Consider the following 13,919-nt stretch of genomic DNA (forward strand, 5'->3'; position numbering starts at 1 on the left):
TCATGGCATCAAATAATCAGAGAACCTACAATCGACGGCAAAATTAATGGACTTGGTGATAAACTCACTGCCCTCTATGACAAACATGCACCTATGCGCACAGTCCGTGTAAGAAAATCTCCTGCTCCATGGCTGACAGCTGAATTACGTCAAATGATGACTAATAGGGATGCTGCCCACAGGCGTTTCAAGGCAGATCCGAAACCCGAGCGTTTCGAAGAATATAGAAAGCTACGGAACAGAGTGAAACAATGCATTCGCAATGCCAAAATCAGGCACGCTCGCTCCCTTGTATGCAGCGATCTGACACCCAAGACTCTATGGAAGAATCTCCGTAGCTTGAGGGTCAGAAAGGCAAAATCGGAAACTACTTTTCATGTGTCAGCTAACGAATTAAATGAATTCTTCTCTGCACCTCTGAATATCAGCACGGCTGATAATTACCGTCCACAAGAATCCCCAAACAGGATAACTAACAACGATACCTTCCATCTAAAACATGTAACAACAAGAAAAGCAATAATGAGAATCTCCTCTGATGCAATAGGCAACGACAGTATCGGTATAACCATGATTAAGAATGTTGCCGATATCTTAGTACCTGTCTTAACTGACATATTTAATTTTTCCCTCGTGAACGAAATATACCCCACTGCATGGAAAAGAAGCATAATTCGATCCATCCCTAAGATCGAAAACCCTCAACTGCCTAGTGATTACCGACCAATTAGCATACTGCCTGCTGTTTCCAAAGCACTTGAATATATTGTTCATGACCAAATCACTGAACACTTGCATGAATTCAGTCTATATGACAAATTTCAATCCGGTTTCCCTAAACATCACAGCACAAACACTGCTCTAATTAAAGTAACAGATGACCTGAAATATGCCATCGACAATCGAAAGGCAACAATATTGACGCTACTGGACTTCAGCAAAGCTTTTGACACTGTTAACTTTGACATATTACTCAGAAAAATGCAACAGCTTAATTTCTCTGATAGTGCAATGAGATGGTTTGAAAGCTACTTAAAAGACAGACAGCAATGTGTTGTCTGCGCAAATGAAAAATCTTCCTGGAAACATGTTTCTTCGGGAGTGCCACAAGGATCAGTCTTAGGACCACTTTCGTTTTCTTTATATGTCAACGATATTTCGTTGGTTTTGTCCTCCTGTAAACATCATTTCTATGCCGACGACCTCCAGCTCTACCTAAGCATCAGACCTGAAGACATAAACACTGCAATCGCTCTGATGAATGATGATCCGTCTTCAGTAGTGACATGGGCGAAAAACCTGGGGCTTAAATTAAATGCAAAAAAGACGCAAGTAATCTTAATAGCCCATCAGAAATTAATAAGTTCAGGTTTCCGCGAACGGCTACCTCCTATTCTGCTCAAAGGTACTCCAATACCATATCAGAAAACAGTGAAGAACTTGGGTGTAACTTTGGACGAGCATCTCAACTGGGCGGAGAATACAGTCGCAGTGTGCCGAAAGACCTCTGCTTGTCTCTATGCTCTCAAAAAGTTTCAGAACATATTCCCACAGGACTTGAAATGCCAGCTCATGCAAGCACTCGTTCTACCGAACCTCCACTATTGTGATGTGATTCAACAAGGCACGAGTAGTGAAAACAAAAGACGGCTAGAGCTAACCATGAATGCCTGTGTGCGTTACACCTGCAACATTCGCCGATATGATCATGTTAATGCTTCATACTCCGAGCTAGGGTGGCTGCGGCCGGACAAACTGTGTGACTACCACACTCTATGTCTACTTCACCGACTCCTCGTCGCGCAAGCACCCCAGTACCTAGCTTCAGAGATTAAAAATCTGTCATGCCATCATAATCGAAACACGAGGTCACTCTTATCTGGTATCCTAACTGTGCCCACTCACAAAACAAAAACTTTTGCAAACTCCTTCTCAGTTGCCGCTGTCCGCCTCTGGAACAAACTGCCCCTTACCTTGAGGAAAATTCAATCTCTTGTTGCTTTTAAGAAGAAGTTGAAGCATTTCCTACTATCATCCGCATAAAATTCTCCACAAAATTAATGTGCAAGGCCAATCCTCTCATCTGTCAAATAGCAAAGCTAGCGTCTCCTATCTTGCTCCTGAGATGCCTTCCACTTCATCTATCTCTATTAGCCACGCAGTCTTCTTTTCCTTTATATTTTCCTTAATTATGTTTCATCATGTCTCTCTATTCTTCTCCTCCCTTCACCATGAGTCTCCCTCATACTCCCCCTTGCCAGCACTCCTATCTAAAATCTTTCTCTTCAATAATGTATTTTTCGAGGTGTACCTTTCTAATTGTTTATCTCACGTTTTTGTATTAGATGTAGTTTAACATGCCTACTAAAACATATGACTGTAAAATAAGTAGAATGCCTAGTTAGATGTAAGAGAGGGCCTGATGGCCCTAATCTTACCAGGTTAAATAAATAAATAAATAAATCCACTCAGTGACGGAGGTTTAACACTCTCAAACAGTGGGAGGTTTTTTACAGGGTATTTCAAAAATAGAGCGCATAGTTACAAGTACATACAGAATACCCCAAATTTAGACAATAAAATAAGTTCATGACAACATGTGGTTTCCAAAGTATGGTCCACAAAACAGTAAGTCACCAGAACATTCTTCTTCTTGCAGGTAGATGTCTTGCCAGATGATCTTAGCAAGTCAGTTAATTATGATGCAAACAGTGCACCAAGTGTTTTGTTTGGCATTCAGCATGTACTCAGATAAGCAGCTGGCAGAATTTCACCACAAGGCAGATGGCAATGCTGCCCTCAGAATCTTGGAACATACTGTGAGCTCAAAAGTAATGAGGTATCTTGAACAGAACAATCTCCTCCATGCCATCCACATAGATTCCAAAACTCACACTTTCCTCACAACATACTGAAATCTTCAGATCAAGGCAGTCTGGCAGATGCAGTATATCTTGATTTATGAAAAGCATTTGACTCAGTACCACATCTGCACTAATTACAAAAAGTACAATAAACGGGGTATCAGACAAAATAGGTGACTAGATTGAGGATTTCTTGGTAGGGAGGAAGCAGCATGTTATCTTACACGGAGAGTCATCATCACGTATAGGTATGCCCAAGGAAAGTGTGTTAGGACACTTGCTATTAATGTTGTACATTAACGATCTTGTGGACAGTTTTAATAGTAACCTCAGACTTTCTGCAAATGACACACTTATCTATAGTGAAGTACTGTCTTAAATAAGAGGCATAAATATTCAGTCATATCTGGAAGAGATTTCAAAGTGGTGCAAAAATTGGCAACCTGCTTTAAATGTTCAGAAATGTAAAATTATGCTCTTCACAAAATGAAAAATCATAGTATCCTATGACTATAGTATCAGTGAATCACAGGTGGAGCCTACCAACTCGCACAAATACCTGGATGTAATACTTTACAGGGATATGAAATGGAATGATCACATAGGTTGAGTTGTGGCTAAAGCAGGTGGAAGACATCAGTTTGCTGCTAGAATACTGGGGATTGCAATCAGTCTACAAAGGAGATTGCTTACAGATCACTTGTGCAACCCATTCTGAAATGTTGCTCAAGTGTGTTGGACCAGCATCAAATAGGTCTAACAGGGGATATTGAATGTACACACAGAATGCAGCACAAATGGTCACTAGTTCGTTTGACCAATAGGAGAGTATCACAGATGCTGAAGCAAGTGAATTGGCAGACTCTTGAAGATTGATGTACACTATCCCAAGAAAGCCTACTTACAAAATTTTGAGAACTGGGTTTAAATGACTATTCTAAGAATATGAGGGTGTATGGAAAAAAAAAGCAGGAAATTCATCATAACGTCTTCATTTTCTATTATTTTTACACCATATTGTGATCAACTTCAAAGTATTCTCCATTGACCACAACACATTTCTTCAAATGATCCTTCCATTGTTCAAAACAGTTTTTAAATTCACTTATCGTGTTTTTTATACCTTCCAGTGATTTTTGTTTTACAAGCTCCACAGTGGCAAAGTGCTTTCCATTTACGTCCCTTTTGATTCTGGGGAAGAAGAAGAAATTACAGGGGCTAGATTCAGTCAGCCTGTGCACTGAAGATGTGCCCCTTTTCTTCCAGATACTCTCCCTCAATCCTCTGAATTGAACTCCATGATATTCCAGGCTTCCTGCAAAGTTGATCAATGGTTTGGCACTGGTCTTCACGAATGAGGGCATTGATTTTGTGAACGTTTTCATCACTTATTGATGTTGAGGGGCATTCCGAATGGGACTGATCTTCAATTGACATTTCTCTGTTTTTAAAATATGAAAACAACTCAGACTCTGGTTTTACTTAGGGAAGCATCCCCATCAGCAGTGTTAAGCATTACAATAGTTTCCACGGCTGATTTTTCCAATAGGAAACAAATTTCACAGCCACATGTTACTCTTGACACTCTGCCATCATGTTTTCGGCGAAATGGAAAAAGCTGTTTTACTAAAAATCTCTCACTGGTGAACCGATGCACTCGCAATGACACAACTTAGCACAATGACTCAGGTAGTGTGACAGTAATGGACACCTGGTCGAACAGCGGGTTCCCGCACTCCCCCCCCCCCCTTTCCCAGTCCAATTCCTGTTACTTCTGGGTCCCCCCTCGTTTACACCACCACCCTGCTTATAACTCACATAGGGATCATCAGGACAAGATTAGAATAATTATAGCACTGCAGAAACATTTAAACAATAATTCTTCTTGCACTCCATATGTGGATGGGATGAAAAGAGATCCTAATGACAGGTACAATAGGACGTAGCCTCTGCTGTGCTTCACAGTGACGTGCGGAGTATAGATGTAGACATGCTGGCTAATTGTTTGTGCCAAGAGTTATACCCGAAGTAAAGATATCCTTTTCGGAAGACCTTTGAACTTCACCATCACTGTCTGTGTGCTCATGGGAAATTTACATTTCATGGTTTGCAAAAGGGATGAGCAAGGTCTACGACTCCGGATGTAGAGGAGGAGATCCTGGATTCTGTGCACACAACTCCTCCTATCTGCAAAGGTTACCGTTTATTAGTGAATGTTCCCCACTAGTGAGTGTTCCCGACACAACTGTTGGGCGACATGCAAGAGCAACAATTCTATCCTTATCATTACATCATTATGCCCTGTCTTTGACATATCACTCTGCATATATTATGTTTTGCCAGTGGTTGTCTCAGCAGTGTCATACAAAATTAGAACTTTACCGGCTTACTATTATTTACAGACAAAGCACAGTTCACATGAAATGGTATCACATACTTATGTAATCAGCATATATGGGAATGTGAAAACTCACATGCAGTTGTTCCATCCCATCTCGAGTGCATTTCTACCACAACATGAGGGCTGGTATCATTAGTGACATTAGTTGGACTCCACATACTCAAACAGACTATGGGGGAGGCGTACAAAAACTTCCAGACAATGCCATACCTCATGTTTTTGTAGATATTTCACAGATCAACTGCCTAAAAGTTCAGTTCTTACACGGTGCCACTTCTGTACGCTCAGTCGTACGGCTTGAAGATGCTCAGATCGAACATTCCCTGATCGACAGATAGGTCAAGATGACCCAGTGGCCTCGGTGCTCACCTTATTTGAATCCTATCAGTTTCTACTTGCAGGGCCATTTGAAATCATTGGTATATACATCTCTGACATCTGACACAGAATCCCTTCGGAATCAAACTGTAGCAGGTTGTGCAAAATATGCAGTACTCTTGTAATCTGGGATTACGTTTGCAGGGCCACGAGACGTCAGTATGAGGCAGGTATTTGACCGAGAAGTGGACATTTTGATCATCACCTGTAAAGGCAATTAATTGCTGGAAAAAAACATTCCAGTGTATGTCACTGTTTTTGAAGACCCTATCGGAAACTGAGCAATTCAGTACATTTATTTTTCTCAAATCATTTTATTGTCTACATATGCGGATTATGTTCTCTATTTTTCAAGCACCCCGTGTACTAAAAGTAGCTGGTTAAAGCTATTTGTATTTTCAACTTACATATCTATATTATTTCCATTTTTAACAGCACGAATTCTTTGTTCACTGATTTGACAAACAACGCCGAGTAACATCCTGCATCAGACAGCAGGATTACAAGGGGAGGTACTCACGTGGGACAGCAGCCGCAAACCTCTCCGAGTCCTCCATGAGCCTCTGGCGCAGCTCGTGGCGACCGATATTAGGCGGCCCGATGAGCACGACGGGACGGCGGTGCGTCGTTCGCGGGTAGTACAGCGCCACCTCCTCGTACGTCAGGATCTCATCTGACTCGTAATCTGTGTGCAGAGAAAGAAAGTTATCAAGAGAAAAATAAAAAAAAAGCACAGAGGGTGAAAAATAGCTGAGGCAACAAGCACCAAGAAACAAACTTCAGTACTGCCAAAATCAGAATAACAGCTCTCCTCCATTGGTCACATTTTCATAGAAAGTAGTAGATGCTCCTGGGTTCCAAATATTTTTGAAGCGAAAGGAAAACTCTATTCAGGAAACTATAAAGTAAGGAGGAGACAGAACTTTTGACAGTTCTCAAAATTTCACGTTTGGAAGGTAAGCACTGTTAAACTATTCCATCTGCTGGAAACAATCAAGTCATGGCCATGGATGGCAGACAATAATCACGTTGGCACCACTGAAGAGGCAATATTGCATAATGTGCTTTTGCAATGTTCCAGATTTTAGCCAGTTGGTGTACTTCACTCCTGTTGCTAAACCAGCGAATTATAGATCTGCAATCATCATGATCATGATCATCCTCTCTCTCTCTCTCTCTCTCTCTCTCTCTCTCTCTCTCTCTCTCTGACTGGTTTGGTGTCGCCCGTCACAACTTCCTCTCCTGTGCCAACCTTTCCATCTCAGAGTAACAGTTCCAACCTACATCCTCAATTATTTGCTGGATGTCTTCCAATCTCTGCCTTCCTCTACAGTTTTTATCTCTACAGCTCCCTCTAGTACAAGGGAAATTAATCCCTAGTGTCTTAACAAATGTCCTATCAACCTGTCCCTCCTTCTTGTCAGTGTTTTCAATATATTTCTTTCCATGCCATTTCTGCAGAGAACCACCCTTTGCCTTATCAGTCCACCTAATTTTCAACATTCTCCTGTAGTACCACATAAATGCTTTGACACTCTTCCAATCCAGTTTTCCCAGAGTTCATGTTTCACTAGTATAGAATGATGTGCCCCAAACATAAACAAAGATTGTACTGAAATGCAGGAAGACATGCATACAATTAGTGATTGCTGCTGTAGTCAGCAGCTGTCAGGCTCTCTCAAAAACAAATCTCCACTTTCCTACACTACTTTTAAATGAGCAACATTGGTATGGTCTTGTAAAATGCAGTCTATTTCCGTCAACTGCAACCGTGACTCGAGCAGTGCTGACACACCTGTAATAAAAAACAACACTATAATAGCATTCAGTTCTAGTAGTTGAACTGATGTGTGAAGTTTACTTTATTCAGTAATGCAAGCAAACTATGATGTAGTGTTCAAAGGCACTACAATGAATCAAGTTTTATACATTATAAATAATGACAATTTGGAAGGACTGATAGACGAAGACAATGAAAATGTTTGTGTGTACTTTTTATCAAATGGAATTATAATAAATGTGTCTGTATTGGCACCAATTCTGGTACTGTGGGGCACTCACTTCTGCAAGTAGGTGGAATAGGTAAGCAGAGAACCAACATTTAAGAGCCACAGCTTATCAAGCATTACAATATACATACGGGAGGAGTAGACAATCATGACCGCTTCATCAGGACATGTGCCACTTCTTTATGCAGCAAGAAATGGTATGGAGCTCTCTTTACAAAAACCATATACCACACGACACATTGACCGAAATCTCTGAATTTATTGGAGTATGGATGATGTCTGGCTGTCCAGTGTCTGAAAATGGCTACCAGTCACAAAGTGGAACATCTCTTATCGGCAGTGATAAGAGCATTGCATGAAGTCAGATATGGTGGGAGGACCACTCTGTGTCAAGAAGTAATTCCCAAAGACACTGTCAGTTTGCAGGTCACATAGGCAGACCACTGATATTTTGTATGAAATGTAACATTACCCTTTCTCGCATCTCCTTTGAACCTTACCACACAAAATAAGCCACTGTATTGGCTTCCAACAGTTAAGTCACATAGCCTCATCTTCCCTATGGAGACAGGAAGCTTTGGTAAAGGAATATAAGAAAGTAATATGTGATTTTCTTCTTTTCATCAACAAAGATGTCCCAGTTTTGGTAATAACTTGACACTATCTCCACAAGTGAGGAAAGCTACTGAGCTCTTGCTGCAATGATGGAGCTCCAAATCGAACTGCTCAACCATTGCCCAGTGCTGTGAACTAAGAGCCTATCAGGGTAGCCTGGCTGAATTCTGCAATGCTGCACCATCCTGCCTCAAATGGTCTGTTAATTTGGGCAACAGGATATGAAGATACAAGTTATCTGTTGTGGTTTTATGTTTTGTTTTATGGTATTCTGTATTTTATCTTATTCTGCATCTTTCATTGAAATATTTTATCATCAATCATGTACCCAGTGTAAACTACTCATGTAGCGCAAGTTACTCCCAACCCAGGCTTTGTCCACACAAGTAATGAGGTGAAATGTTAGCACACAGTATAATAACAAGCACCTTTATGTGGTTGCAAAGTATACTTTTAGTTGATGAAACACTTGATATTCAAAATTTTGCATTTGCCATTGTCATTGCCTTGAATAAATATCAGAGTTTGTAACTTGCTATTCAGCATTTTATTAGTGGACACTACCCTACAAATAACTGGTATAAAAAGCATGCAGAAAATGACTGGAGGTGAGGAACGTTAAACAGAGTGTAACATCTGTCAGCCCTGTCGTTCGCCTTATCATCACTTTTTATTTTTTTGTTTAAGGCTTTAACAAAATTTACATTCTAATTCTAGCTTATCAATGGCTGTCTCTGTTTCTCTATATTTTTATTTTCCTCATTATGTGGAAGGTAAAAATGAAGCACCACAGTTAAATACTTCAGCATATACAGTCACATTACATCAATCAGATAAGTATAAAAGGAACTTATTCTTATCAGACTGCAAAGGATGTACATAAAAATGAGAAGTGACAAGCCAGAAAAGTTAGCAATAGAGAAAAGCAGATAAAAAAAGAATGAAATTGATACAGATATAGAGAAAAAGAAAAGAAATATATTCTGTGGTTTCATTTTGGAAATCCTTTTCTTATAATGGCGGCAGTTGCTGTTGCTTCCACTTTTTCTGTTTTCAGCTTCTTTGTTTTACTACTACCAGTTTCCTATTCCTCTCTTACATGTCTTCGCACTTAGATCCTTATTAGTCTGTATTTCTCAAACCCACTCCTATTTGCAGGATATTCCAGATCATCTTTAGTTCAATCATGCGATTCATGCCATCTGGTTAAAAGAAGATTTTGATAGCCTTATTTAATTTCAGTTTTATCTCATAAGTGTATTCAGTGGACTAATGTGAGGTAGGCAATGTTCATGGATTTTTATGAGGCATGCTCAGAAAGTTAGTGTACTGTGACTACAAGAGGCTGTGTTTGTTTTTCTGAAGGTTGGCAACATGAAGTGGCAGAGAGGGATTCCCTGACTGCAGTGAACATTGCAGGAATACAATAGTATGTAAACTCACATTGTAGTGTCCAGTCATGTGAAAGATGACAGTCAGAAATTCTGCTAAGTACAAGACATGTGCTACGACTTGCTTCCTACTCATCGAAGGAATAACACCTATCAATTTTTTTTTTTCAAAGCAAAATAATTATCACAAAGGTTTCATGAACATAACAAGTGTGTTTAAGTGGTGCAGGGAGTTTAGTGGAGGCAGAGCCAATATTCGTGAAGAACAGAGGAGTGAAAAACCTCTCCTTCTGATTGATGAGTCAGTGCAAATTTTTGTGAAGATTACCAGTCGACATTGGATGAAATTTATGTCATGTTTCCACAACTTTCTAGAACTCTCTTATACAAGACACTCACAGAAATCTTGGGATACCAAAAACTGTGCACAAGATGGGCCCCAAAACAGCTAACAGAGCAACACAACAAAAATCGGGACAGTAGCACCTGTGAGTTTCTCGAACAATTTGAATTGGAAGGTGAGAATTTTCTGAGCTCTGTTGTAACTGGAGATGAAATGTGGCTGGCTGATTATATGCCTGAGACAAAGAGACTGTCATCACAGTGGCATTTGTGAGACCCCCAAAAAGTTATTCTTTCTTTATGTTTATGATATATGAAATGTATGGACCTGAGGGTCCACAGATGTTAATAAGTAATTGTAATACTTTTTTATGATAATAAGTGAAGGCACAGCAGTTTTCTGCAGCCAGCAAGATGCCTTGAAGTTTTGCATTGTCTCTTGTTCTTAAGCTTTTGCTATGTAAGCTGCTATCTTGTTGGCTCTTAAGAAATGTGAATATATTTACACATATTTATAAAATAGAAAGAAACATTCCACATGGGAAAGATATGCATTTAAATATGTCTGCTTGTGTCTGTATATGTGTAGATGGATATGTGTGTGTGTGTGTGGGCGCGCGAGTGTATACCTGTCCTTTTTTCCCCCTAAGGTAAGTCTTTCCGCTCCCGAGATTGGAATGACTCCTTACCCTCTCCCTTAAAACCCACATCCTTTCATCTTTCCCTCTCCTCCCCTCTTTCCTGACGAAGCAACCATGGGTTGCAAAAGCTCGAAATTTTGTGTGTGTGTTTGTGTTTTTTTTATTGTGCCTATCTACCAGAGCTTTCCCGCTTGGTAAGTCACGGAATCTTTGTTTCAACATATTTACACATATTTAGATTAATACCTTTCAGATTTAATTATTTAACAACCCACATATACCCTTTTGCATTAACATCTTGTAATTATCAACTTTTTATGCAGCTGTTTGTGAAATAAATGTGAAAGAACTGATGTAAAGTCTCTTCCACTGTCACGATCCAAACACTGATTAGTAAGTTAGCAGATCTTTTATCATGCCCCAGTCAGCTTGCACTCTCTCAGAAATGAAGTCTGACGCTCAATGAATCAAACAGCGTAATGCAACTAATTGATCACATTATGCACTCACATTTTCAAAATTATATAGAGCCATGTTCTTCCTTCCTCCTTCGCAAGCAGTCAAAAAATTCAAAACCACCATTTTAGGCAAAAAATCATGGCCTCAGTGTTTTGGAATTTAAAAAAGCGCCATTTTGGTCAAATTTCTGTCTCAGAGAGAGACCATCAATGCAAAGTATATTATGAGACTCTAAAAACAACTCTAAAGGACCATTCAAAACAAAAGGAGGGGAATACTGACAAGAGGAGTGTGCTTGTTGCTCGACAACACCCGTCCTCGAACAGTCTTAGCCACCAAGTTGCTCATAGATTTATTTGGTTGGGATGTTTTGAACCCCCCCATATGCCCCTCATCTTGGCACCTACAGATTATCGTCTCTTCACCTCACTGAAGGCATATATGAGTTGTATTAAACATTCAACTGTCGAACTGGTGCAGAAAGAAGTTCAGAAGTGGGAGAAGGAGCCATGGCTCACCACATGCACTGAACAGGATGGCGATTATGTGGAAAAATATTCAACAGGTGTATTAACAATTTCTTGTAACTTTTTTTTTCAAATATACTTTGTCTAAAAAAAATATGAAAATGTAGTACACTTACTTCCTGCATATGTCTCGTATTACCTCTCCAACATCACACACTCCTCCAAAAATCTTTTAGTATTTTGTGATGTTTTCAGTACATCAGTCTCCTCATGCTCATATGAAAAACTATTTTCGTTGTTATTTGTTGTTGTATGACAAGTCACCTTTCAGTTCTACATTAGAATATTCTGAAGACAGTATTGAAAATTATTTGCACACAACTGCCTTAACTACACTCATCCATCACCTACTTAAGCATTTATTTAGACAAATGTGCAAGATGAGTGTATAACAAGCAAGAAAAGATAAATACATTTGGAATTATCATGTGATATGCAGAACTTTTTATGTAAAACTGCAAGAGGCACGTACCATCGGTAGCGCTCGCATAGAGTGGGTAGCCTCCGTCAGTGTAGCTGGAACCGTAAGGCTTCTTTTTCTTCTTCTTGGGGTTTTTCTTGGCACAGAGGAGCGTGCTTGCCTTCTTTGACTTGCCTTCCTTTGTCAGCCGGTCACCGGCTATCGTCTGCTTCATGGTTTCACGCCTACAAAAGGGCAGAGGCACTCTTACTAAACTCTCCGAGAGAAAGGTGTTGACAGGGTTTTCCCGTCAACAGGAAACAGTGTTAATGATATACAGGGTGTTTTAGGAGGAACAGTACATATTTTAGGAACAGTAGCACAAACTAAGTCAAATGAAACATTCAATATACTACGTCCAAGTTTTATTCATTACAGAGATGTGTTTTCATTTCAGGCATTCGCACTCTAGTTGCTATCAATTTATGTATTTTTGTTTTTAAGTTTAAGGTCTTAAGTTGTGCTTGAGCCTACATTATTGAATTTTTCTGCAGTGATTGTGGTGTCTCTCTCCCCCCCCCCCCCCCCCCCACAAGTGTACAGTATTGTTTAAGCCCGCCATTGTTTAAGCCCGCCTCTTGTATTTACAAACAATGAGTATGCTAATATGGTATTTGGGTATAGGGTTTTTTTTTTTCATTTTTATGGTAATACTGCTGCTGCTTGCAGAGAAAATGGTAGATGATTTCTTAGTTACAGAGTATCACATTAATGAGTATTTACCCATGTTTTCACCAGACTGCAAGAGAGTGGAATGTCCAGCACTCATATTTCATCTCAGTGTCAAAATGAACTGAGTGTTTATAAAGCAGAAGACTATTCACAGTTGGTAGAGTGTAGTCTTTCAACATGCACATGCAGAATTTCTACATGTACAAGAATATGGCTGACACTGTGTGATGATAGAAATTGTGTCACTGGCTACTTGCAGATTGCCAAGAAATTCCATTAATACTGTTTACCGATGAAGATACTTTCACTCACAATGGTATCAAAAATATTAGTAACACACACTGGCTACACAGCAAGAACACATGTGCCTTTGTGGAGAGACATTTTTGGAAGTTTTAGTGTAAATGTATGGTGTGGTGTGACAATCGATCAGTTAATGGGGTCTGTTCTGTTAATGCACTGTATTGCAGGGCCTAATTATCTAGGCTTTCTTTAAAAGCTTTCAGCATCATTGGGAGACATTCCTTTGGCTACAAGGATTGAGGGAAGAGGTGGGGGGGGGGGGGGGGGGGGGGGGGAGTAGTGAAAAATGAGGGAAATAGAGAGAAATAAATAAAAAATAAAATATTTCTCTCCTTTTTTGCTACTCCCCCCCCCCCCCCCCCCCCCCCCACCCGAACTCCCCACCTCTGCCCTGCCCACCATCCAACCTGTAGCACTTCACTGTCCGCCATCCCCAGCATACTATCCCTCTCTCTCCCTGCTCCAGCCTCCTCCTCTCCACCACACGGTTGCCACTCTCAGCGTGCACTGGTGCTGTTGCTTGCAGTGTGGTTTCAGTTGCCTGAGACTGTAGTTAGTGTGTGAGTTGCATTTGTGTGTGTGTGTGTGTGTGTGTGTGTGTGTGTGTGTGTGTGTGTGTGTGTGTGTGTTTGTGTTTGTTTTTGAGAGAGAGAGAGAGAGAGAGAGAGAGAGAGAGAGAGAGAGAGAGAGATCTATTGTTGACAAAGGCCATTGGCCAAAAGCTTTAAGTATGAAAATCTTTTTGTTGTGCCTATCTGTGACTCATGATCCCTGCTATATGGTGAGTGGCAACTTTCCTTCTCATAATATTGTTTCATTCCATCCTGGATTTTCCATTGCTGACCTAAGAAGAGCTA

The 13,919-nt window shown here is 40.2% G+C and overlaps 1 protein-coding gene across 1 annotated transcript in view; it reads right to left on the reverse strand.

Annotated features, from left to right (window-relative positions):
* The window catches only part of LOC126292004 (uncharacterized), an 807,472-nt gene that overhangs the window by 22,001 nt on the left and 771,552 nt on the right, over positions 1-13,919 (reverse strand). Inside the window, exons 12-13 of the mRNA XM_049985788.1 lie at positions 12,100-12,272; positions 6,164-6,328 (exon numbers count right to left, since the gene is read on the reverse strand). Coding sequence (XP_049841745.1) covers positions 6,164-6,328; positions 12,100-12,272 — 338 coding nt within the window. The remainder of the gene's footprint in view (positions 1-6,163; positions 6,329-12,099; positions 12,273-13,919) is intronic.

Source organism: Schistocerca gregaria, chromosome 9 (genome assembly GCF_023897955.1).
Source record: "Schistocerca gregaria isolate iqSchGreg1 chromosome 9, iqSchGreg1.2, whole genome shotgun sequence".
In the NCBI taxonomy this organism is placed as follows: Eukaryota; Metazoa; Arthropoda; class Insecta; order Orthoptera; family Acrididae; genus Schistocerca; species Schistocerca gregaria.